Source organism: Podarcis vaucheri, assembly GCF_965113315.1.
Source record: "Podarcis vaucheri genome assembly, chromosome: 11".
NCBI lineage: Eukaryota > Metazoa > Chordata > Lepidosauria > Squamata > Lacertidae > Podarcis > Podarcis vaucheri.
The window spans coordinates 25,662,168-25,688,610 of NC_138749.1; the positions used below are offsets into that span (position 1 = coordinate 25,662,168).

Below are 26,443 nucleotides of genomic sequence, written 5' to 3' on the forward strand. Positions count from 1 at the left end.
TCAGAGACACTCTGGAAAAATCCAACTGAATAAACCTAGTTACTCATAGATACTTCTTAAACATCTCACATCTCTTAAGACTCTCCATTAGCTCAGAACAACTCCATCACATATTCTCACTACTTATTCTAAAGTGTCAACAAGTAATACTCTGAAATACACTGCTGAAAAACAGTAAATATTCCAAAACTTAATAAAATCTCTAAGTACCATCATTCCAAAACACATCCCAGTTTTAGACAGTAAACCCACCTTTGCCCATGCCTCAACATAGCTCTTATGACACCTTATTTTTCATAGAAGTCACCTCTTCGTAGAAGAGCAACAGAGACAAGCTAATGGCAGAGTGCCAGGACACAGATGAATGGCTGGAGGCTATACTCACAAAGCTGGCATTTGTGCAAAGAATGACTGATAGCACAGTCCTAACCATATCTAATCAGAAGTAAGTTCCACTCAATTCAGTGGGAATTACTCCAAGGTAAGTGGGGATACCTATCCATTCTTAAGGAAATCAGCCCTGAGTGCTCACTGGAAGGACAGATCCTGAAGCTGAGGCTCCAATACTTCGGCCACCTCATGAGAAGAGAAGACTCCCTAGAAAAGACCCTGATGTTGGGAAAGATGGAGGGCACAAGGAGAAGGGGACGACAGAGGACGAGATGGTTGGATAGTGTTCTTGAAGCTACAAACATGAGTCTGAACAAACTGCGGGATGCAGTGGAAGACAGAAGTGCCTGGTGTGCTCTGGTCCATGGGGTCCCGAAGAGTTGGACACGACTAAATGACTAAACAACAACAACAAAGTGGGGATACGACTGAAGTTTTACTTAAGCATTGGTAAGTCCATTAAATCAGGGACCAAAATTACCAATTTAATCATTCGTATTAGCCAAGCTGAAATGCCACCCTCTGCCTGGATAGCTCAGTTGGGTAGAATGTGATGATGATAACACCAAGGTTGCAGGTTTGAAACCCATATGGGACAACTGCATATTCCTGCATTGCAGAGGATTGGACTAGATGACCCTCAGAGTCCCTCCCAACTCTACAATTCTAGTTGGCTAGCCCTAACTATAACATTTTTAAAAACGAAAAGAATAAATGGTGCTAGAGACCACTCCCAGTGGGGTCTGAGAGGCCTGGCTGAGGTGCTGACATTAAGTCTCTTTGCTGCTGTCCTCCTCATCCACTGATCTCTGGGTGGTCATTTTGTGGGGTCTGGCATCCTCATTTGATTTACAATTCCCATCATCATGTTTAATAATGGAGGATGGGAGTTGTAATTCTAAACATCTACAGCGTACAAAGTTGATGAAAGCTAAATTAAAGTGTGTACGTACTCTAGGCTGCTGTCGGGTCTGCATATTTGAAAGCTTTTCCATATGGCAGAGAAAAATAATTCCAGAATGTAAAAGAACTGAACTAAGTGAGAATCCTTGTCCCCTTTATGTGTTGTGGGTTATGTATTCAGTCTTGTCAGGGAGCGCTTAATGGAAGCAGACAGCCTGTCCACCTGTTTTTTTGTTTACTAAAAATTATATATACCGCCTTATTGCAGAAAAAAACTTCAGAGCAGTTTACCAAAAGAATATACAGTAGGATTATTAAGGAAGAGCAATCAAAACGTTCAAAAACAAATTTCAAAAGTTTATTTCACAAAATAAACACGGGAAGGCCGCGCAGCGTGAGGGGAACCTCCTTTCCCAAGTTTGCCCTGCAAACTTAATCCATTCGACCGCCCCCCGAATAGTCGACCTACCTCAGGGAGGCGCTAAAAAGCGTGAAAACCAAAGCGCCTTGCGCGCACCGACAATTTTATAAAGGTTTAACCTGCCCCCCTTCCATATCACACCCCCAACACACTTTTTAAAATTAAAAAGCGCAACGTAAATGTGTTTCCCACGTCCCACAGTGAGGCTGTCCGACTAACCCATCGCCGCCGCTTTGCGTTTGGTCTTCTTCTTCCCCTCAGACGAGCAGCGAAGAGAGCATGAGGATGCCTCAAGGGCGCACTGTCTGTCTGTCTTTCTGGCCCGAGGGCAGCGACGCGACCGTTAAGAAGCGGCCGGGCGCGTGAGGCGACTCAACGGCCGCTTGCTTGCTGCTACCGTATTTCCCCAGCCGCGCGAGCCTTGCCGCTTTCGCTCCCCTCCTCCTCCCACTTTTGGTTTTTGTTTATCCCGCCTCCCTCTGAGCTCAGAGGAAGGATGACCGGGTGGAGGAGCCGCCCGGCGGCCCCACCCCTCACCCGCCTTCCCTCCCGTAAATGGTGCCACAGAGGGGTCCGGCGGGCCCCGCCCCCTTTTCCCACCGCGCGCGAGGCGGGCTGGCATTGGGTGCCGACGCGTCAGAAGGCCGGCCCCCCTCCTCCATGCGGCGGAGACAAGATCGGGTGTGTGCGCGTGTGTGTGTGTGTGTATGTGCGCGCGACTCCGTCCCTTCCCCGAACTGCCCTCGGCTCTCCCCTCCCCGGCCCCGCCCTCCCACGTTTGAACAACGCCGCCTCCCCGTCACAGCTGACGCGTCGAGCACACGGCCGCCGGGCCCGTTCTATTTATGTTTGTGGCCTCTGGCTTTTGCATAGCCCCACCCCTCCCCGCCCCTTTCTCCGAGGGCCGGGCGGATGGGCACCGCCCACCTTTGCCCATATATGGATCTGAGGGGCGGGGCCCCGCGCTCCGGCAGCCTCTCGCAGCGCTCCTGGTGCCGTTTATAGAGTACAGCCACTTCCGCTGTCTGTTTAGAAGCGGCGCGATCATGGCGGAGCGCGGTCAGCTCCCTCCCCCCGCCAAGCGCCTCTGTTGCAGACCCGGCTACGGCGTCGGGTGCAGGCCGGGCCAGCGAGCGGGCGGCGGCGTCGAAGGCGGCCTGGGCGGAGTGGGCGTCGGCGGGTCGCTCTGCATGGCGGGGCCTTCGTCGGCCGCGGTGGCCGCCGCCTCGTCGGCCGCTGCCGCTTTCCCCCCTGCCCTGGCCGCCGCCTATGCCGCGCTGGGGGTGCTGCCGCTGGGCAAGACGCAGAGCCCGGAGTCGCTGCTGGACATCGCGGCGCGGCGGGTGGCGGAGAAGTGGCCGTTCCAGCGGGTGGAGGAGCGCTTCGAGCGCATCCCGGAGCCCGTGCAGCGCCGCATCGTCTACTGGTCCTTCCCCCGCAGCGAGAGGGAGATCTGCATGTACTCCTCCTTCAACACCGGCGCCGCTGCCGAGGACGCCGCCGCCAGCAACCCCGCCGCCGCCGCGCCCGGCGGGGGATCTAACGCCGTCGGGTCCACGGGCACCGCTGGGGGCACCGCCTCGGCCGCGACCGCCGCATCCAACAACAACAGCGGGGGAGGAGGCGCCGGAGGAGGAGGCGGCGGCGGTGGCGGAGGCGGCAGCAGCACCGCGCCCGGCGGCGGAGGAGCAGCGGACGCCGCTGGCGACGAGAACCGGCTGCCCTTCCGCAGGGGCATTGCTCTGCTCGACGGCGGCTGCGTCGACAATGTCCTGCAAGTCGGTGAGTCACTCGGTCGTTGGGGGGGCAGGGTGGGGTGAGACCGACGGGGAGGGCGAGGGCTTGTTTCCTCTCTCTTTTCCACCCCCTTCCTTTCCAGGCACTGGCTTTTGGGTCACGGTCTCTTCTCCTCCCACATTCTCCAAACATGACCCCCCCCCCCGCTTATCAACCTGTGCTGTCATGCCGTCCTTTGCTCCCTCCCCGTCTGATACTCCCAAGCTCTTTCTCCCACCGCCCCTGCCTCCCCTAGTTAAAGACACATTTTTCTTTTTCTAGACGTTAAACTCCTCCTCCCTGCTCGCCTCTCTAACCTAGCACCCTAAGAGTCTAAGTCCATCCCCGCAGCTTCCTCTCCCTGGCACACATGTCGCTAACCTTAGCTAGCCTTTTCTCTTTCTCTCCTTTTAAGTCTCCTAATGTTAAGCTGTCCTGTTTAATCGTTATTCCGCTTTTGCCTCCAGGCAGTCTCCTCACCCCCGCAGGATTTCCTTGGGCTCCCTCCCCCCAGGAAAAAAACATACCCAGGATTATCCCAGAACAGTATAATCCAGCACTAGTAACTCGTCCCCTCCCTCGCTGCCCCCTCTTTCCAGTTTCTGCTGTCTGTGTGATCAAAATACCCTGAAACATAGTAAGAGGTGCTCCTGTCCGTTTTATTTCTCTTTTCCCTTGTGCTCTCCCCCCCCCCCCACCTCGACCCGAAGCATCAGGGAGTGCGAATGGAAGTGAATCAGCAGAGGGAGCCCCCAGGGAAAGTGCGGGGGAAAGGGAACAGGAATACCTCCTTATCGCTAAACAAAGACATTTCTAGGACAGTGGCAATTGAGAAGGAGATGCAATCTCCCACTGGCTTTGCACAGACTTCTTGGATGCTCATGTGGCCAGTCTGCATGTCCCCATCCTCCTAGATTTTGTTATTGGTGGCACTGGGGGTAGGTCATTGGGTCGTAAAGCTGTCAGATTGCTGATGAAACTGGGACTGAAAGGAGGTCTGTCTGCGATGAAAGGGGGGGGGGGAGAGAGAGAGCTGGCTGCCTGCCTAGGGGGAATGCTGTGCAGGAAGGCAGAACCATCTTCAAATGCTGCCAAATAGCTTCAGGATATAGCAGGGTTTTTCCGTCTCCTTTTCTTGATGGGAGGAAATGCTGATTTTTCTATGAAATAATCCTCTTCTCCCCTATTTATACTGATCCTGATTCTCTGTGGTGGAGAGTTTCCATTCATTGCATTTAACTCCTCCCTTCTTTGAATCAAAGGGCACTGGAGGTGGTTCTGCCTCACCATTCCATCCATCTCGAGTGGGAGGCTGGCAAGGGATTACTCCTGTCATGAAAGGGGGGGGGGGAGGCTGGGTTTCCGTGTCTGGCTTTACCCATTTCTCCTTTCTGGCTCCAGAGTCTCTGCTTGGAGAAACAGGCAGATGTATGGTTTATTTCCCTTTTAAAACTTCCTGCTCAGGGTGAGGTTCTCAGTGGAGCTGAATCTTTTTGTTGCGTTTTTAAAGAGGGTTATGTTTTGGCTGCACATCACCAATGCCTTCAGGAAATTCCCCTCGGAGGGAGGACCTGGCACCTCGCTCATTTTCATGTTTGTGTCCTTTTCAGCGCGCTCTCTCTCTCTGTGTTGGTGTGTTGCTCAATGAAAAGGGGGAACCAAACAAAAGAGTCTCTTTCATTGCTTTTCACTGCCTGCAAAACAGCAAGGATCTGACAAAGGGGAAGGAGATCTGGAGATTTTAAAGCTGCACAGCTCAGTTTTGCTCAGCTTCCTCTCTCAAGAAATTTAAATTCCAGCTGCGTGTTTGGGGTGTGTATGTTTCTTCACCCTTTGCCTGCTGGCTTTTGAACATGGATGGAGTGTCTTTTTTTCTTTCTTTTTTAAAGTGTGCTGAGACCCACAAAGCTCAACATCATAGTTCCTCCTCCACAAGATCACCTTTTACTGGTGATGTTTAAAGATGTGGACATGTCTAGCAATTCAAATTTTAATGTAGTCATGCCTGTGGACGAGTGTGTGGTGCCATTCTCTTTTCCCTGCAAATGATTTAGCTTTGGGCACTCCTCTAAGTTCTAATTAACATTCCTCAGACTTCTGGATCTGTCTTTTTAGTAGGGGTTTCAGGCATCTCTCTTTTTCCTGGTGGCACCACCAGAGCTGCGTCTCTTCTGGTTTGGCTGGCATTGCCAAGAGCTTGTTTTTGCCTCTGCTTGACTCCACTTGCAAGGGATGAGGAATGACAGGAGTGCGCATAGGGAGGGTTCTTTTGGCTGATTACATTTAAGCTAGGAATTCACTGTGAAAATAAAGCCAAGGGGTGATAAATAAAAGATGCAATCTTCTCCAGGAGACAGACACCCAGCATGGGCTTAGCTTTTGCTTGCTTTCAGCACTTAGAAGAGGCCTCATTGAGAACTCCTGAAGGGAGGGGGGAAATAACTTGTGCTGCTTCAAAAAGGGGAGGGCCCTTGAGTGATGTTGGCAAAGGTCAATGTGAACAGAGGAAAATATGCATAAATAGAACTTGTGTCCTCTGCTGCTTCTGGAAGACTCAAATAAAAATGCAGTAAATGCTTTACACACTGGACACACACTTTCATTTCTTCCTGACATGATCCTTTTGGAAACCATCCAGGCTATTAATGTATGGAAAATTTGCATTTCACAGCAGTGTTAAAATGTGACTCTATACGGGGTGTGGTGAGCGACGAGCATAACAGATGCTGAAGTTTTCCAAATCTCAAATATTTTCCTACAGCAAATGTTGGGCTCATTAAGATTTGTGTAAAAAGGTTTTTACACAGCGCAGAAACAGCCAGTGAATAAGCTTCTGAGATAGGTAGGACATTGTGAATCGTCCTCCTCCCATGTTGCACTAGATTTTTGTGAATGGATTTGAGATAATTGGCTTTGTGAACTGACTTTATAATGCACTGTTAGCATTTTATGTCCTAGCCTCCTTTGCTTTTGTTGCAAGTTCCCCTGGGGGCTGATTGGTTGAAAGGTGGGGTAAGTATAGCACTGTGCAATGAGTGGCTTTGCGGATTTCAGCAATCATCTTTTTGTAATCTCCAGACTTCACGTCTATAGTGTGCATTTTATCCACACATTTCAAATTCAGTGAAAGCATTCTGAAATGTTGCAAAATGGTATGGCCTGGGCAAGGTATCTATGAATGCCGACTTGCATCCTATTGATAATGAAGAGCTTAGATTTGCTGGCTATGCTTGTGTAAGTCATTCAACCTTTTCCAAGATATATCTTCTGAAATCTGTGAATGCACCGCGGTGAAGATAGGAAACCGCCTTACTACCATTTTGGAGCATTGATCCGTTTAACTGTATACTGTCTACACAGATGATGTACAGCCTTTCAGGCATATGTCTTTACCCAGCTGTGTACCTGCAGATGCTAGGGATTGAACCTGAATGTTTCATATGCAAAGCCAGGTATTGCTGATCTGTGAGCCCTATTTCTTGTGTAAGCCCGCATATGTTATTCTAAATGTCTGTACAACCTCTCTTTTGGGAAAACCTCATGCCGAAACCATTGGTCATGATGAAATAGTTTTACATGTGTTTGCCACTTCACCCAGTTTCTTAAGAAGTTAGAATTATGTATAACACAGAGAACCTATTACATTTGTTGATTATTACATCAGATTTCACACTCTGAACTCATAAATCTCTTGTAAACTCTTAAACAATAAATTGTTGCCAAACCTACTACCTCAGAATTTCTCAAAGCTATAAAGACCAGTGCTTTAGACAGTATGCCACCATATAAAGGAAATACACAAATACTATAAAATTCTGCCTCACCTCTTCATGAATATAGGGCAATGAAAGTCATGTCCATATGGGAATACGCTATTACTTACTATTATTAATACAGACACACATCTTTTGTAACCATGGTTGCATATTGTATTATCTGAAAGCAGCAACTGGGGTTGTTGGGTTTTTTTAATCCTTAGCATTAATTTTCAGGAAGGAAAACACAAAAACTCATTTATCAGAAACATGGGTTTGGTAAATAAGCATCCTTCAGTGGGAAAAAAATTTGGTTAGTTTCTGTAAAAGAATTACAACAGCAATTTTAAGTGAGCTAACATTCATATTAACTTTTAGTGGTCATACATTAAAGTGCAGGTCTAGTATCAGCAGAATTGTGCAGCTTTGCAGCAATTACAGTTGTTCATAGGGAGAGGGGTGTGATGTTTCTGCTAGTCGTATCGAATAATAGGGAATTTGCCATTCCCTAGTAAAGAGCCAGACCATGTGGAACATCCATTAATTTACAAATGGAACAAATAGTTGTTTTTCCTTTCTGATCTGTTTCCCATGAATATGAATACTTTGAAATCCATCAGGATTTATTTAGAACACCAAGCAGTTATCTGCATTTGTGGACCTTTGAGCAGCTTTACGTATGTGTGGGATAGCAGGTCTTAATATTTCTGACGCATGCATGTTTGGTATTTGTATTTTGGTATTTTAATAATCATAATAATAAATAATAAAATTGTATTTTCAGTGTTTAAGCTCCGCTATCAGTAATTGTTTTCAGACTCTCACTACAATTACATTGTGGCTTACATTTCAGTTAATGACTATCTACCTTTGCTCCTCAGCATTTATTTATTTCTGTGCTGGATTTCTTGCTTCTACAGGAGTGTAGGCTATGTCATGTCAGCCCCAGCTGCAGCTCTGCTATTGGAGCCATGCCACAGTTGCATCATGGTTTGCTGGAGCCCTGCATGTTTCTGAAACTGTCAGAATGAAGTGTAGCTAGAGCTTACAGCAGGGCCGGTTCTGCTGCAGAATTTCCCAGGCACATTTCCACTCCCTCCCTGAGCCTTGCGGTTCTCCATGTGTCTCCTGCCTGTGCTCCAAATGCCAGTCCCTACTTTAAAGCCGAGAAAACAACTCCATTTGTTTTTCTCAGGGATTGGCATAATTATTCTTTCTGCCTGTGTTCTGATCTCAGGGGTGAGGAATAATTCCACTTCCAATAAGACCTTATATAACTCCCCCCCCCCCACATTTGTTATGTTGTCATCATAGTAAATTACTTTCCATGCTTTAGGTTTTATAAGCGAATGCTTCCACTCTGCCCATTGCTATACATGTTCCTGAAGTTTGTGCTTATAATTTCTAAACCAGCCTGAGTTCGAGTCAGTGAAACCGAGGCTCAGTTTTCACATAAGCCTATGAACTGAGAACTGCATGTTCTGGTTGGCATTAACAGCTGTGGTTGCTACAGTCATATGGAGGGCAGGGTTCAGCAGTGCCACTGCTTGCCTTCTCACACCAAGGTGATGTGGCAGTGATTTTATTGCCTCTCTGTTGTTGCCTGGAGATGCAAGCAGTGCTGTAGCAGTGCTACGGTGAGGGCTGAAACAGAGCTTTCTGACTCTACCAGCTGTCAGACTAACAGAAGGTTCATTTATACCTGAGGCTAGTTCTCAAGGTTCCTGTGCGAACCCGCCCTAAATTTTCTTAAATCCCAACACCTAGTCTTAACTGGCTTGTTAATCAGGTTGCTGATTAAGTTTTGTAGCATGTAACTGTTCCTGAACTCTGGCCCAGTTGTGGCATTGGCTGATGACGCTGATATATTCCTATCTGTTGAAAGTCCATAAAGGAACTATTGAAACTTAGATGGGTATATGGTGGGCTGGTACTCGGAGTCAAAAGGTAGTTGAAACGAGAACAAATTAACTTTGCATAAAAGTGAGGAAATAACAATGTTCCGTGCAATTTCAGCTGTCTGCCTGGTGACTGTGCGCACATGGTGCATATTTTTGGCACTAAGTAGCACCTGCATAAAAACCCCACCCTGAACATCGATGAAATCAGCAGACTGCTGATGATGGGTAACCCACTTTACATTGCACAACTTAAAATGCTTCTAGGGGGTGGGCTGGTTAGAATTTCACCTGCCAGTTAATCCAGTTTTCATGCCAAGAACAACTTGGGTGTTGGAGCGATGCAACACTTGTGTCGTGCTGGCACATAGCCGAGGGAAGTGGGTGTACTTGACCCTCCACTTTTCTGGATCTGATCTGGAAGGGGGAAACTTAGCAACTTGAGATGCATATCAAATGGATAGCAATGCTAACCCAACCCATCTTTAGCACAGTAACTGATTTAGAATGCTTATGCGTGACAGTAGTTTTTGATTAAATGCAATGAGCATGCAAATAACAAAGTTCCCTCTTATTGTTGTTACTACTACAGTTGTTTATATCCTGCCTTTCAGGTTAGAAATCATTCTACAGTAGCCAGATTGCAACTATCGTGATCAATGCCTACTAAAGAATGTTCTCAATCAGTAGTCTCAATATACAACAAGTCTTCAGGATCTATCCCACAGTGGAGCTGTGCCCCTGTGGCAGGATGAATCAGTGCGGCTCTGAATGTCTTCTTCGTCTGCCTCCTTTGCTTTCCTGGGATGTTTCCCGTAAGACAGCTGATGGTGGTTGGTCCTGTGGGTGAAAGGCAGTCCAGATGGAGCAGGCTGTGTTGACTTCTAGGAACTGTAGATACCTTTGACACTAGGGAGTGGCAAAGGTATCTACAGTTCCACACCAGGCATCAGATGTTACAGCTGCTACCCTGAAACTCTGGGCCTTGTAGGGAAATAGGGCCAGCCTGGGAAAGTATGCCAAATTGAGCAAATAATTAGTTTCTTACAGGGCAGGGCTTTCTCACCCCGGTTTTGCTGGTGGTGGCAGAAGCAAGAGTCCTTCTCTGTCCAATCAGTTTCAAAAAAAAGATCTTGGCATTCTACAATCTTCTCTCTGGCTTTCTGCTATCTTGGTCCTCTAATTTCTGTTTAGCACTTTGCTCCCAAAATTATTCACTTTTCTCATTACTTGGACCATTTACACTCCTCAAATCCCTGCTCTGGCTTCCTGCTTGCCCTGAAATCCAGTGCAAGTCTCTCAGTGAGCACTTCTAGTGATGCTATCCTATTCCTTCAAGCAATTCCCTTTGTACCTAGAGTTATCTTCCAGATCTGGTGATGTAATCTTCCACTTCCTTTAAATCCCCTTCCCCAGTTCTCCCCTTCTCTGAAGCCCTTGGCACAGCCTCCAATCTCAGTACCGTAATTATAGCTCTACAAGTAGCTAAGCCCAGCTATGTGGACATAACAGACTAAGGACTACCACCCATGCTCGCTTTGCTCGTTTACAAAAACTTTAAAATGTCCATACACTGTGTGAAATCTATGTTTTGTGATCACACTTATTGTCAACCATTCCTACACAGCTGGTTTGGTGGGCATGTGGGCAGGCTGTTTGATATCACACATTGCTCCTCCTTTTTTTGGCACTTAATCTTGAATATGTCAAGGATCAGACCCTTAACCCTTTGTGGGGATTTGCTTTTGTATGGAAATAATTTCCCTTACCTCCCCTTGCTCTTGTGAAATGGGTCCCTGTAGTGTGTAATTGGTTTATAAAAGCCTGTTTACTAAGACTGTACTTCTTGCCTCCTGGTGTTAGGGCTGCAAGCTAAACTGATGTTTTTCCCTAAAAGCAAGATGAATTCACTTTTGAAGAAGCCTCAAGTGCAGTATGAATGAACATTAGTTATTTAAATCTATAAAGTATATTAGAGAACCTTGGAATGATACGCATCACCACACCTGGAAAAGGATGGCTTAAGGTTTTTTTGTGGGTTTTTTTTTTAGAGTATTGCTGCTTGTTGGAAGCAAGCGCATTTGACAGCTTTGAAATTGCTGGAAGTTGTGTATGGGCAATGGCTGAGAAGGTCTGACATTAATTGGAAAGATGCTGTAGAACCTGTCAGTAAGTTTAAATTCTTGCTACTGGAGTTAGCAATGATTGGATACATTGGAAGTTCATTTACTGAATTAATGTGTTGAAGAGCCAGGTGATCTACCTCTTGTCTTGCTTTAACAGCCTGTCTGTTTTTATAAGTCATCTTCTGTTAATTGGTGTCAGATTAATAACGGATTTTATGGAAGACATGGTGGGGGTGGGGGGAGGTAGCACACAGACCCAGAGCCACACACATCCTGTTGTACATTCCCTTTTCCTTTGGCCACAATCTCCTTTTGTTTCAGTGATCCTAGAGATGGATAATGTCAGGTTTTCTTGGATCCATGTTAGAACAGCTGGGCTTTAAACATTATCTAGTTTCTTGCACTTATGCAGTGCTTGCTGGTGTGCCGTAAGGGTAGCTTATTGCCATTTTCTGTAGTGTCCTGCCCAGTAGGATTATTAGATTCTTAAATACTTAACTGCTACATGGTTCAGTTTATACAACCCAAATGATGTTGGGTTACGAGACGTTGGACTGGTTATACATGTAGCTTGTCTTGCTATTTGTTGAAACAGGTTCTAACCACAGCATCTTCCCCTGGGATGGAGATTTGATCAGTGGCATTTACTCCCTTCCCTATGGATTGGTGGCTTTGGGGCCTCAGGCTCTGGCAGAATAGGTCCTTATAGGTTAACTAACCTTTAATTAGTTAAAAAAGAACACAGCTTCTGTTAGTCCCTTAACCCAACTTCATGCTGAGCCAAACTGTTCCTCTTTTCTTATTCTGTAGCGCTTTTTACTGTAAGTATACTGGTTGCATTGCCTACAATCTCTGCGGGCCTTTCCTTTACGATTCAGGCCAGAGAACTTGTTAACAGCAGTAGCCGGTTCCTTGATCTAAGATAATTGCTTGAAACTCCCCCCCCCCCTTAATGTAGCCTTTGTTTTGAAAGATGGTTATCTGTCCTTGAGGGAAATTTTCTGAAGGACTACAAATTGTTGTGGCTTTCTCAGAAGGCCCTGACAATATCAGGTTCACCAGGGATCTAGGAATTCCATGCTGGATCTGGAGATGCAAACAGTATCTATTCCAGTCTGACTCAAGAGTTTCAAATGCTCGGTCATAGCTTTTCCACTGCTTGCACTTCAGGGAAAGGCAGCAATGGTGTCAGTGTGCTACATTATAAACATACTAGGCAACATATCTGCATTGCCTATAAATATTTCTTCCTGGGAAACACCCCTGCCACCCGGAAATGCCATTGACGCTGCAGAATGGCTTAGGTGAATGATTACTTAGGAAATGTAGCTATGTAAGTGTTTCACCATTTGTTGTCAGCAGAAGCCCTTCCCCCAAGAGGCAAGGTCTTGTTCCTGGCCAAGTCTCTGGAATGAAGCACGAGTTCAAAGGGAAACCTTTTGCTCCTCTCTCCAGCTCTAAGCTTGGAATGCAGGCATCAGAAAACAACAGAAGTGGAGTCTGGGCAGATGTCCATCCTTCTTTTGCCCTGCTGGATACTTGCAGGATCAAGGCAGGCCCCAATTGTCTCCACCTGCTCTCTGTAGCTCGGAGCTCAAAATGGGAAGCAGGGACTTCTTAAGGGCTTTGCACTTGTGCTCAGCATGTATACACCATCCAGCCAATTTTTGTGCGCTGGGCTAGTAAAACACCCCATCACTTTTTTTCATAGGCAGATGGCCAGGGAAAAGTCAAGAAAATGTCAGTATGTTGGCACAAACCATATAATGTTGTTTGGGGACATTCCTTTAACAGAGGGCAGCTTTCCTGCAGGGTTTTTTTTAAAAAAAAAAACTGGACTAGAAAAATCCCTCAAATACCATTAACATTAGTTTTCAGTTGTAAGACATTTTTCTGAGACAGTTTATAATATTTTCACAACAAGTTTACTTTAAAAAAGATGTTTTTACTTTTAATTGCAAACAATAAAAACTCATAGCTTACTACATTGACTGTGACTGGTCATGTGTTTTTTTCCCTTTCATAACCTAGATAAACACTATTTTTTATCTTCAAAACAAATAAAAACTATGCAGCATGGGGTTTATATTTAACTACAGTATTTTCAGTTAATTCACTTGATAAAGTATTGCAGAAGGAGTTTTTGCAATCTGTCATATTCAGTATTTGGTGACTTCTTAGTTTATGCTTTTGTAAATGTTAGAGATTTGGGTACATCAACATGTTTCTGCTTGTTATGTGAATTCTTAACTATTTGGATGTTACACTGAGGTTAAGCACTATCTGATTGCTTCCCCCCTTCCGTTGGCAGTAGATAGTGCCCTGATTTGGTTAGAGTGGTTTAGGAGTGTGGCAAACTTATCTTGGTATGCTCTGACGTTGGAAATGTCAGAGTTCTGAAAGAAGTGTCCAAGCTCAAACTATCCAAAATTGAATGATTCAGTCTTCTGGAATTGATTTCTGAATAGGATATTTTAACAAGTTAACCCTTGATATTACACATGATACAATCCAATCAAATTGGGCACTTTAAAGTCCCATTGCTCTCAATGTGAGGGTCAAGCACACGCTTAAATTTGCCCATTTATTATTAGCGAGAGTTAAATACTTAACTTTGGCTGGACGGTGCCCAGCGAGAACACTGTCCATATGGTGTGTGGGTGTATAACTGTACTCAGAACTGCCATGTGGATGTTCCTGTCACTTGCTTTTAGCTATTGCAGTAGGTGGTTTTTAACCTTGAAACAACACCTTTCTGAATTGGTATCAGTACATTGTTAACGGTTTTCTGTTGCCAGTTCACGGTGACTAGAAGAATGCAGATAGAAAAGGCTGTGCAAAAATGCAAGTTACCGTACTAGACTTTCAGCAGTTGGCATCTTTGCTTTGCAGGTGTTGTTTATCTGGAAGCAAACAAACTTACCGATCCCACAACAGCTTCTTGTTGTGTCTTAGGCTGAAAACTCTCCATTATTCAGTTTCTGGTAGAAAAATTGTTCTAACCTATATTGCCTATGAAGTGTTGTTTTTGTTTTTAAGCTTTGGTTTTACCAAGAAAAATGGTTATCTTCTAACAAACCAAAGAGGCTATGAAATGATTTCTCCTGTATTAATGCATAGCTAGGCAATGTGCTGTAAATCCTAAAGAGACACTGGTCCAGTTTGCATGTACCACTAAGCCAAACCATATCTGCAAGTGAGAGAGTACATTGGTTGCCAGAGCAAAGATTATGGTTGCTGCCCTCCTCTCTGTGTCCTGCTGCATTACATCCAAACCCAGGTTCACAGAATCCTAGAACTGTAGGGGTGGAAGATACCACCAGGGTCATCTAGTCCAACCCTTCAGGGCAGGAATCTTTTGCCCAATGTGGGACCCAAATCCACAACCCTGAGATTAAAAGTCTCATGCTCTACTGACTGAGCATGTTAGTTTGCTTTTGACCACTTGTGACCAAGTGAAGATGCCTGGGCACCAGGATGGCACCTGACATCACTATCTGGAAGTGCATGCCTAGAGATCATTGGATCTGGACTGTACACGTTAATGCCCTGTCCTGTAGAATTTTATCAGTTGTATTTTATCTCCACAAGCAGAATGAATTTCTGGAAGCAAAATGGTTTTTCTGTGTAGCCTGAGCAGGAACAGTCACCATTATGAAAAAGAGGCCGGAATACGCCAATATATATGTGGACTTTCCCTGGATCAAGTGACTTTTTTTCTGAACTAGCCAGATGATTAACTGAGAATCAGTCACAGTCCACTGTTTGAAAAATAAGAATTTAGAGCCGTCTTGCCCCCAAATGGCAACTAGACATTCCGTTTTGGTCTAAGGAGCCATTTATATGTATCTGAATTTCTAACACTGACCCAAAGGGTTGTAGGATTGGGCTAGCCAGTGGTGTCCAAACTGTTTTCAAAGAGGGCCAGATTGTTAACCTTTTTTTAGGATTGAAGTTCTTGAGCTTTTTTTGTGATTTTATCCCAAAGTTCTTGAGCTTTTTTTAGGATTGAAGTTGTTGAGGTTTTTTAGGATTTTTACCCCAGGAAATAAACTGACACAGGGGCCAGATTAAACCGACCGGCGGGCCAGATTAGGCCCCCGAAACAGACTTGGGACATGCCTGGGCTAGGCTCTTTGCAACTTAACACACATTGCTCATATGCCAAGGCCTGGCTGAGAGGAGGAGGTAATGTTCATAATGCAAGTTCACGAACACAGACTTAAAGAGTTCTCACAAAGCTAGTAGCCAGTGTGGTGTAGTGGTTAAGAGCGGTAGTCTCGTAATCTGGGGAACTGGGTTCGCTTCCCCGCTCCTCCACATGCAGCTGCTGGGTGACCTTGGGCTAGTCACACTTCTTGAAGTCTCTCAGCCCCACTCACCTCACAGAGTGTTTGTTGTGGGGGAGGAAGGGAAAGGAGAATGTTAGCCACTTTGAGACTCCTACGGGTAGTGAGAAAGCAGGATATCAAATCCAAATCCAAACTCTTCTTCCTGATGTCTGTACTTTGTTGCTTTCTGAATGCTCAAGCTCTCCCCCCCCCCCACCTCCCAAATCTGTCTCAGACTCCTATTTGGAATTTTTGTTGGCTGCTGCGCTGTGGATAATTTCAGGTCTGACTCATTTTATTGAACACTTTAAATTGTTGCTCTTCCCCCATGATAACAGTGGAGTTTCTTGAACAAAATGTGTTTCTCACTTGAGTCAGCATGAAAGGATTTTCTATTAAACCAGTCAGCTGTTTACTTGAGAGCAGCTGACAAAATTTCCTAGTTTTAGGCTCAAAGGGTAAAATGAGCTGGTCCTTCAGGCAGGTCTGGATAAATTCCAGGCTTCTAGAAACTTGAGCCTAGTGTCTGGGGACTGGAAACATGTTTCTTTCCTCTTCTTCTCTCCCCCTACCCTCAAAGCTTTGCTTTCTCTGTAGACCAAAGGTCTGGTCTGTAAAGAGAACTGGTGGTCTGCTGAATAATTATAGCAGAGTAATACTGGAAAATAGATGGCTATTTCAGTATAGTGATGCTAAAGTGTTAAGAACGGCACAAATGAACTTTAACTTAGAGCTGGCAGACTAAAGAGGCTGGCAGGTCAGTTTCAATTACAATGGTGGTAATTAATGTATTCATGACTGGCTGAACAAGGGACTCTTACAGCTTAGATATGGGATAACCAATGTATTGCCCTCTGGAAACCAGTGTTAGAAACTCAGAGATATAAACTAGGTGCCAGGTGGCACCTTAAACCTAGGTTACGGTTGCCACAATGGAATGTCTAGTCATCAGGGGATTGGACTAGATGACACTCAGGGTACCTTTCAGCACTACAATCCTACAATTCTATGTTCTCAACTACATTGTTTCACTGTAGCTTGCTCTTGTAACGATTCACTTGTCTCAGTGTGCAAGAAGGAGAAACACAGACAGTGGAAATGGGATTAATTATGGGTTACAACAGAGGTTTTTAAACTGGTCTGTGAGTTCCATGTGAGTGGCTTGTGGAAAGGCTGTGGCACAGTCAAATTTATCTGTACACAGCCCTGCACTTACTTTCCTTGATGTGATGATGCCCAGCAAGGGGTCCATAATTCACGCAGCAGTTCAGAAGCACAAGATGTGCATCTTGCGCTGCGCATGAGTTAGCTGGCTCAATGGAGACGTCCTTCGCGAACCTGGCACCCAGAAATCTCCATGTAGTCACAGTTGGACCCTTGCCAGCAGCAAAATGCACCTGGCATTGGGAATTTCAAACACTGCTAGAAACTGTTTGGCTTCAACTCCCATCTACCTCAGCCGGTGTGGCAAGTGGTTAGGGTTGATGGGGACTGTAGCCCAGCAATGTCTGCAAGGCACCGTGTTGGGTACTTCAATGTGCTGTTACTTCTTTGCAGACGTTGTGCAAATTCCAAACGCCTCTAAACCATTTGAGGTCCTGTGTGACAGTCTCTTCCTCATTCTCTGCAGGCTGTGACACTGCCCGAGCTTCATCTGACATTTTTGTTTCTTTCTGGTCTCACACTGCCAGCAGCAGCAAAATGGCCAAGCCATCTTGCCTCATTCGTTCCCTTCTGGCACTTTTGCATCTGAGTTTAAATAGTGGCCAGTTGCTTAATACCATCAGTTCCTCATAAGCCTGCTGCTCACCCCTTACCTTCCCCAACACACAACACATGGCGACTGCTTGGATGGGTGGGTGGGGGACCACCTTTGCTATTAGGTGTTTTGTGGTGGAACTGAGAAGAAGGAAGGTGGGCAGATGGATTGTGTCCAAATGTCACCAAGTAGAAAACATTACTTACTATGCTGAACTGAAACACTGAAGCATATCTTGTGGGTTCACCTCAGCACTTTGCTCAAGCTGGTTTTCACACTCTCGAATACTGTCCCCTTGCAATTGGGGCATGAGCACTTGTCTTTTGAAGTGACATGAAGTCCATAGGATACCAAATATTGCCTGCTACATTTTCAATCCAATATGTGCTGTCTTTCAGTATTGACATTTCTTAGTGCTTATTATACAGCAGAGGTGATTGTGGATATCTTGGAGCTGAGTTATTTGCATTGCTCTTGCAGACGACTATGTAATTTCTGTTTTTGTATGCCCACAGCATTAGACAATAAGAGTTTTTTTTTGTTTCACTAATTCTTTGTTGTTCATTTATGGCCCATGACCTTCAGTAAGTGGTCTTGGTAGGCAATATTTTCTTTCTTCCTTGTGAATGATGTGTCCCAGTGACGGTGGTGGCAGAGTTCAGACTGTTTACAGGATTCCAGCTCATCAGTAATGAGTGGTGAGTTCTGATGTCCTACTTGACAAACAAATGCCTTGTTTTCTTCTCTTGGATCACATCTGTCTAATTCTGTTACTGTTTTCTTTAGGAGAGATAATATTGGTAAATGGTCTCCTTAGTAGGAAATGAGGCATTGGAAGCAATGATCTTTATGTTGTAGAAAAGGAGAATCCAAACATAATAAAGAAATGTCTAGTTTCAAATCCTCTGTAATTTGTTCCTGGTTGTCAAATACTTACGCTGTTAACAATATCAAATTTTAAAGGAATGTACTATTTAAGGTGGGTTGTTTTAGATAAGATAGGCAATACTCTTGACAACTTAATTCCCCGAATAAGGCTAAAGCTCAGAAGAATGCAGAAGAACATGATGGGAACATTGTAGGCATCCAAAACAAGTATAAACCTTTTTGTTTGAAATAACGAATAGCAGTGATGAAATTTGACTGTAGCTGAATACATTACTCAAGCTTGGCAAAGCCAGAGTTTCTTCTGGAGGAGTTATAAAAGGCTTTCTAGATGACTTACCATTTATATTTTGTACTAAGTTGTTGAGAATAGGAACTAAGACTTCAATCATATTGGATATTACGCTTTTTAATGGTTTGGTATTTGCAAGCAGAGCATTGATGATCTTGGATATAGCACACTTTTTGCTCATAGAAGTAGTTAAATATGGAATACTGATTGCAGCTCTGAACATACTGTGTGGAATCAACAATAAAACTTGATCAAAGGTTGTATCTTATAGATGAGGTGAAAAGATTATTGACTCTGGCGTTGCTCTGCCATCCAGGCAACCAAAATAATGATTTCAAATGGTATGCATATACTTTATGTTAAAGTTCAAATTGTTCTACTTCTCCCATATAGAATATAGACCACAAAACCTCCTAGTTTAGCTTTCAGCTTAATGTTTAGAGTTGTCATCAGACTGACCTGATGATGACCCAGTGTGGTTGGAGCTGGAATATGTGAAAGATTCGTGAAGGCCCTTGGTTGAGGATTCCTACTTAAATTGCTGTCCTTGTTGAAAAAATACTATACAGTGGTCCCTCGGGTTAAGAACTTAATTTGTTCTGGAGGTCCGTTCTTAACCTGAAACTGTTCTTAACCTGAGGTACCACTTTAGCTAATGGGGCCTGCCGCTGCTGCACGATTTCTGTTCTCATCCTGAAGCAAAGTACTTAACCTGAGGTACTATTTCTGGGTTAGCGGAGTCTGTAACCTGAAGCGTCTGAAACCCGAGGTGCCACTGTAATAGATAAACATCCATGGCTCTCTCCCACAGCACCCCCCCAGAAAACAAGCTCTGAAACTGATCAGGCATTTTGTTTTTGTTTTTTTTTAAAAAAGATGTCATCCCTTTTTAGGAAATAGTTAGCTGTTCATCAAATTGCCATAGCTGTTATCCTCTGTGGCCTCAAGGCATTCCAAAAGGAGGTAGTATCTCCTTCCCTGTCATATGATGTGCTGAAAAGGTATTTAGAAACCCCCAAGATGCTCCATGATCCTTAAATGTGTAAGCTCCAGCCTTGTGAAGGACAATTGTTTAAATTTATTGACTTTAGTACCAGTTTTAGGAAAAAAAATATTGTTGCTCTCTATAGCGTAAGCCAGTTCTGCAGTATACAGATTCTAAAGAGTAGGAGCTGGGAAACTTTCTGAAATTACAAGGGAATTTTTATTTTTATTTAAAGCTGAGTGTGTTTGTCTGTGCACGGGAGCTGCTGGCTTTTAAAACTCACGAAGAAAGTTTGACCTGCAGGCAGCAAGTCAGACTTGCCAATTGGAAAGCATGAATTTTGCAAGGACGGGAACAGATATCAGTTGTAGAAGGGAAAATGCACCTGAAGCAACTGCATTGAATCAAATGGCAAGACTAAAGTTTCAGATTCCTGGGTGGCAGCTGGGATTTTTCTGTGCCTAAGCAGACTAATAAACCTGTTCTTGTTGATATTGTGGGCTGATTTGCTTGCCGTTCTATTTAAATCTATGTATAGGTGATGGCTGGCCTGGGATTAGTATGCGAGGATTTTATTGTGTTAGGTTTCAATGTTGGAAAACTAGGCAAGATAGTACCCTCTGCTTACCGTATTTTTTATTTTATTTTTAAGAATGCCTTTGATGCTGTGTGGTGGAAAGGCAGGATATAAATCTTGGTAATCGGCAAAGCTCCTTTGTGAACACTGAGCAGCTGGTAAATATTTGAGCTTTCAAGGGTAGGAAGGAATCTTACTGCCCCAAAGAGGAGCAGTACTTCTTTAGGACCTGCATCTTGTGTATAATAGCAAAGCGACTTCTCTTCCCTACGTATTTGGAGCATAATCCATCAGGAAGCTTCCCCACAGATGCCATGTTGAAATAAGCAGGAGCATTAACAAGAACACAGTTGCTGCTTCCATTAATTTTAATGGGCTGGGCATAGGAGATTTTTCTGGTGGGTTGTACTTCATGGGGGAAGCCTCTATCCTGCTTCTTCTGCCTTTAATAACACTCAAAATCTGCTTCCTGATGCACACAAAAGGAAAACTTGAACAGCAAGAAGTGCAATATTTCCTGTGTGAAGTAGAACTTCTGCTTTTCACAAGTATAGGTTGATGCTCAACTATTTAATATCCTGAATAGAAGTTCTGTTAATCATGGCTTAGAACTAAACCAGGCGTAGGCAAACTCTGCCCTCCAGATGTTTGGGGACTACAACTCCCACCATCCCTGACCACTGGTCCTGTTAGCTAGGTATGATGGGAGTTGTAGTCCCAAAACATCTGGAGGGTTGAGTTTGCCTATGCCTATCCCGTCATCCCTGACCACTGGCCCTGTTAGCTAGGTATGATGGGAGTTGTAGTCCCAAAACATCTGGAGGGCTGAGTTTGCCTATGCCTGAACTAAACCCTTGCTTGAATGTATGTAAGCAGATACATTCTCAAAGGTGTAACTTCTAATTTTGTGTGTGAGAAATAAAACTGTACCAGATAGCTTGTTTAAACATTTTTAAAAAACTCAATTCCTTACTAAATTTGTAGTGCTGCCGAAAGGGTGTTGCCTAAAATTTTTGGGAGTCCTAAAATTAGTTGGTGCTGCTTTTGTTTGGGGAGAATGGAATGATGGCTTGCATTGGTGCTGTTACAGAGGACGGGTCACAGTCAGGAGTCCAGAGATCTTGTTCGGAGAGAGCTTGGTACATTAGCTGAGCTGATAAGGTCTGACCAAGTATGAACTGCAACTATTCAGCCCAGTTTAGGTTGCTGTATCAGGCAAGTTTAAGGGCCAAGCTTTGTTGTACTAGTAAACTTTAAGATCAACTAAATCCTGAAGAGTGGATGATCACACTGATTTGCTCAAAATGCTAAAACAATGATTTATTAAACTATGGTTTACTATTATGGGTGAACCCTGCCCGGTGGCTCAACTATATTTTGTTTACTGCCAGCAGAAATAGTTTACTGAAATCATGGTTTGTTGTTGGCTTCCAAACCTTGGTTTTAATTATGACTTAGTGTTGTGCATGAACCCACTGCCCTTCTGCAATGGTGGTTTGTTTGACCACCCCAATCTGAAACAAAAGCATTAGGAAAGCAAAACAATCAGGTGAAGCTATGGTTTGCTGGATCATCTGTGGGACAATTTGTAGCTAATCAGGAGCTGCCATTACTTTGCATTGGATCTGTGACCTGGAAAGTCATTTCACAAGCAAAATAAACAGGTGTGCTGATTAAATTTCTTCACATTTTTGTTGATAAACATCACTAAATTTGTGTCTAGATACATGTAGAGCACTTTAATTCCCTTAGAAATTAAAAAGTAAATGAAGAAATGTGCTTAGAAGGCTGTGGTGAGGCCACTGTAGGATGCAGGCAAGCAGGGAACTTTGAAGTTGGTTTCATAAGTTATGGTATTATTATTTTTCCTATAAGCTGTTTGGCATCTATGTAGCACTTAAGAAGGTAGCTTTCTATCCCTAATATTGCTTAAGCATACCCTTTAGCAATTCTGTTGCATTTCCTTAATGTATTTGGTACATTTAATGGCAGTGTTTGTATTTTATGTAAGGTTGCAAATGAAGTCTGACTGGGAGTTTCTGATTGCACCACATGAAAAGTATTGTATTGCTCTTTCACAGACTTAGCCTACATGGTGCCTTCCTGATCTCTTGGCCAGACATAGGTCAGAAAGAAGGAAAGTTGTGACACAGAACACACCATACATACTGCAAGTGACACAACTCATTGGGGCATAAGATCTTCAATTTAACGACTAAACAACAACAACAAATGGTTTTTAACTGGGAAGTAGTTAGATATGTCATGCTTTAACCAGCCAAGTTATCAGTGGTCTGTGTTGCACTCATTCATTTAGTGGGCTAAGTAGGATTTTTTTCCGCTTAAATATATTGTTGGATTAGTATTTCAGGTTTTGTCTGTTGCTGTTTATTTGATTTTAATGTTGTTGATTTGTTTTTACAGAGGAAGTTGTTTTGAGGCACTTGAGTGCAAAAACATGTCTGATAAATACTATCAGTAATAATAATTGCTGCTGTTCTCAAGTTCCTGGATCAGATCTATAGCCCACTCAGTGTGTGGCTGCATTGGGATGTAAAGCAGTGCAATAACTATAGTTGGGCAAATTAGGTTGCCTGTGCATGTTGAGCACCACTCCCTTGCTCTTCCTTTCCCCCACTGGGGAAATTCACCAAGTCTTATGTCTGAACCAGTACTTGTGGCTTCTTTCTCCCAAGCAAATTGTGATCAGGAAGACACAATTTGTTCTTGGCTTCCTGATTGCGCTTTGTTTGGCCAAAGCAAATGCTGTCTTGGATGAAACAAAGGCAGGGCATGGTTGGTTTTCCCACTGGGAAGGCAGGAGCAATGGAGGAATGTTCAGGTTACACTAGCAACCTAATTTAGATCAAGGGAAGTAATAGTGCCACTGTATTCTGCTCTGGTCAGACCACACCTGGAGTACTGTGTCCAGTTCTGGGCACCACAATTCAAGGAGGACACTGACAAACTGGAACGTGTCCAGAGGAGGGCAACCAAAATGGTCAAAGGCGTGGAAACGATGCCTTATGAGGAACGGCTAAGGGAGCTGGGCATGTTAAGCCTGGAGAAGAGGAGGTTAAGGGGTGATATGATAGCCATGTTCAAATATATAAAAGGATGTCACATAGAGGAGGGAGAAAGGTTGTTTTCTGCTGCTCCAGAGAAGCAGACATGGAGCAATGGATCCAAACTACAAGAAAGAAGATTCCACCTAAACATTAGGAAGAACTTCCTGACAGTAAGAGCTGTTTGACAGTGGAATTTGCTGCCAAGGAGTGTGGTGGAGTCTCCTACTTTGGAGGTCTTTAAGCAGAGGCTTGACAACCATATGTCAGGAGTGCTCTGATGGTGTTTCCTGCTTGGCAGGGGGTTGGACTCGATGGCCCTTGTGGTCTCTTCCAACTCTATGATTCTATGATAATTTGCCAGGGCAGAGTTGCATGTGAACACGGTCACTGTCCCAAATGCATCACAAACCAGATACTTTAGAGTAGGTGTATAGTGTTTAGAACAAACTGAGGCTGTTCAATACAGCTAAGGATAGGGCAAACAGTTATGCATTCTCCAACCCCCAACCCCACCCTTTTTTCTGACATTATGCCACCAGCTACGAAGATGAATTTCTTCTATTCTTCCCCCCCCAACCCAGTTACAATATTATTAATCTTTGTGACATGATGAATTGGGAGAAACTGCTTTTTTCCCTATACATGCATCAGCAGTCTGTTTCCATATTTATGCTGTGCTACATAAACAGCTCATACACAGTCATATAGAACTGACTGGATAAGATAAATCCCAGCTTAATCTTAAAAACCTATATGACCCAACTTAAGCTTACTGTGGATTTCTGCATTTAAGTTCTAAGTAATAGTGATTAAGCAAATGGAAGTCATTCAGTATCTTGGGCTGGGCAAGTTTCTCTGTCCCAGTCTAACACTCCGGATGATTGTAAATAAAATGGGTAATCTCATGTCTGGACAGGAAAGTTTGGATAGAAATATGAATAAGTAAAATATTTTATTGAGGCCTGTCCAATTGAATAATTTGAATAAATGCCTTTAAATACTTTTATATGAAAATATAAAATCTTCACATCCTAAAACTATTTTGAAAATCTCCAGAAGACTTGAGGTTTCTCCCCCATCCAAGACAAATATATTTAGGAATAAGGTTAGCTAAAATATTTTGCCCTGTGTAACCTTTATAGGCTACACCTGGGGAAGGCAGTCATATCAATTAGCAATCTAATGGTGTCTTATTGATTATTTTTTTAGGTGTATACATGACATTACTAGTTGGTTTTTGATTGCAAAGTAGAATTATTCTGTATGCAAATAGGATCTTTCAGGCAAACCACATTGTTTTCAAAATGAGTCTTTGTATTCCCTCCTTTCTGCCCCCCCCCCCAAAGACTTTGCAGCAAGGAATTTGTTGATTGGTCTGCAGGTCAAGGTTGTTTGGGGCGTTTGCTTGCATTTGTGCTGCAGAAGGCATTTTTTGCTTCAAGTACTACCTGCGGAAAGCTTTTTATTTTAAAATATTTTTATTCTGCCTTTCCAAGGCTCAAGACAAACCCAGAAACAATTCACAGTGAAAAATAAGCTGGGGGGGAATTAATATATAGCAGATTTCTAACATGCCATTGGCTCACAAAGTGCTGTATGGCCTGGATTCGGACAAGGATGTTGAGATTGGAAAAAAAAAGATATGTTCGTTTGGAGAATGCACTTGATTAGCTATTTTTATTTTTTTATTTTTTGCACAACAGAATGGCAAGGACTCTAAATATTTGGAAGTCATTCATCCAAGTCACTGGCCCAGATTCAAGTAACCTAGCATGACAGAGGGAAGCCAGTTCAAGAGCTCTCCGTAGCACAGTGGGTCTTTCCACCCTCTCCCCATGTCCCTCCCCAAAATCCACTCTGGAGGGTCAGGATGACTCTCAGGAGGGAGGAGAGGCAGGATCATTCCACCTGGCCCGCAGAACTGCTTCTGCTGATGGAGAGCAAGATGTTGAATTCTTTCCATAATTGTGCAAACGGTTAGTTAAAAAGCAAAGCCAGTCAAGTAATCTCTATCATCCGGTAGTGTAGAAGGTTTATTTTGCTTACCGGAAAGTGCTTGAAGAATTTAATTCTTGTAGTATTTGCGGGGAAATGGGTCTGTTTAATGCTTTAGACTGTTCAGAGCCATTTATCTGAATGTGTTTCCCCAACAGATAGCATAACCATAACATACATCTATTATTCCCCAATATTCAGTATATTCAACACATAATATGTACCAGACAGAGTTACAGTCCCCATAGCAAACATAACTTTCAGATCTTGACTTGTGTTCTCCGATTTAAACAGAATTAGGGCAGTACTTTCGCATTTAAGAGGGAGTGGGAAATAGAAATAGTTTCCCAGCAAATCTGCTTACTCCAACACAGCAAATTCAAGAGTCATATTTAGACCTATTGGTGGGGGGGCGGGTGGGTAAAAGACTATTTTTATACTTTGCTTCTGCAGTAAATATTTGTAATAAACCTTGTGTGAATTAAGACTGTCACTGTTTCAATCACATACATATAGAACTGTCCATGTAATGAGTTGTCAAAATATTGAGGCCCCCTCCCCAATTCTTGGCCATTATGTGTCACTTGTGCTGCCGAGATGGATCACGGCAAAAACGAAAACAACATCGCAATCACAAACAATTTAAATGGTGCTAAATTGAGCTCTTTCTCTGTTTAAAATAATGCTGAGATGGAAAACTGAATTAAACCAGGTAAGCAGCAGCAAGGTTGACTGGTACTTGAATGCTGAGAAGGGACCATGCGAATGGGTAGTGGGAGAAAGTTCTGGCGATGAGGTGCTACAACTCCCATGCTCATTGAATGTATGTGATTAAGAGTCTGAGTAGTATTGGGAATCCTGGATGTGAAATGGGGAAGTGGTGGATTCCCTCAGCCCCCAAACCAGTTATACTGCCTCCTCAATTTCCTATACGCCAAAAGGGCACCCCAAAAGCCTGGAGCCGGCTTCCAGCCAGGGGAGGGACAAACACCATCTGTCTCCCCTTACAGCGAGGTCACCCAAGTCTGGTTTCCTTTCCCTTTCTCTTACTTTTAAAACTGTAGCAGGAATGCACATGACATGTAAATTTGGGAGCTTGTTGAGAAGTACATGGTCACTGCCCTCCCCCCAAGTTCCCCCAGAGAAGGTTAATTCACCAGCAACAGGGAGTAAAAGTATAAAAGAATAAAATCTGGTGGTGGTGATGATAATAACAACAACAGCAATGTTTGGTTGTCATTTTTTAAAGTTTGGAGTACATTCAAACAACTGAGCAAGGGAA

At 43.8% G+C, this 26,443-nt stretch overlaps 1 protein-coding gene and 1 long non-coding RNA gene across 4 annotated transcripts in view; one reads left to right on the top strand and one right to left on the bottom strand.

Moving 5' to 3' along the window:
- LOC309514257 overlaps window positions 1–2,388 on the bottom strand; it is a 47,304-nt gene extending 44,916 nt beyond the window's left edge. The window contains exon 1 of the long non-coding RNA XR_014211839.1: window positions 1,934–2,388. This is a non-coding gene — a long non-coding RNA (uncharacterized lncRNA). The remainder of the gene's footprint in view (window positions 1–1,933) is intronic.
- A 357-nt stretch (window positions 2,389–2,745) lies between these two features.
- ZSWIM6 (zinc finger SWIM-type containing 6) overlaps window positions 2,746–26,443 on the top strand; it is a 96,175-nt gene continuing 72,477 nt past the window's right edge. For 2 of the 3 annotated variants that reach the window (XM_082241780.1, XM_082241781.1), the window contains exon 1: window positions 2,746–3,496. In XM_082241780.1, coding sequence (XP_082097906.1) covers window positions 2,761–3,496 — 736 coding nt within the window. In that variant the 5' untranslated portion in view covers window positions 2,746–2,760. Of the gene's footprint in view, window positions 3,497–18,035; window positions 18,058–26,443 lie in introns of those variants that run through there. The other variant, XM_082241782.1, reaches the window with a different exon arrangement.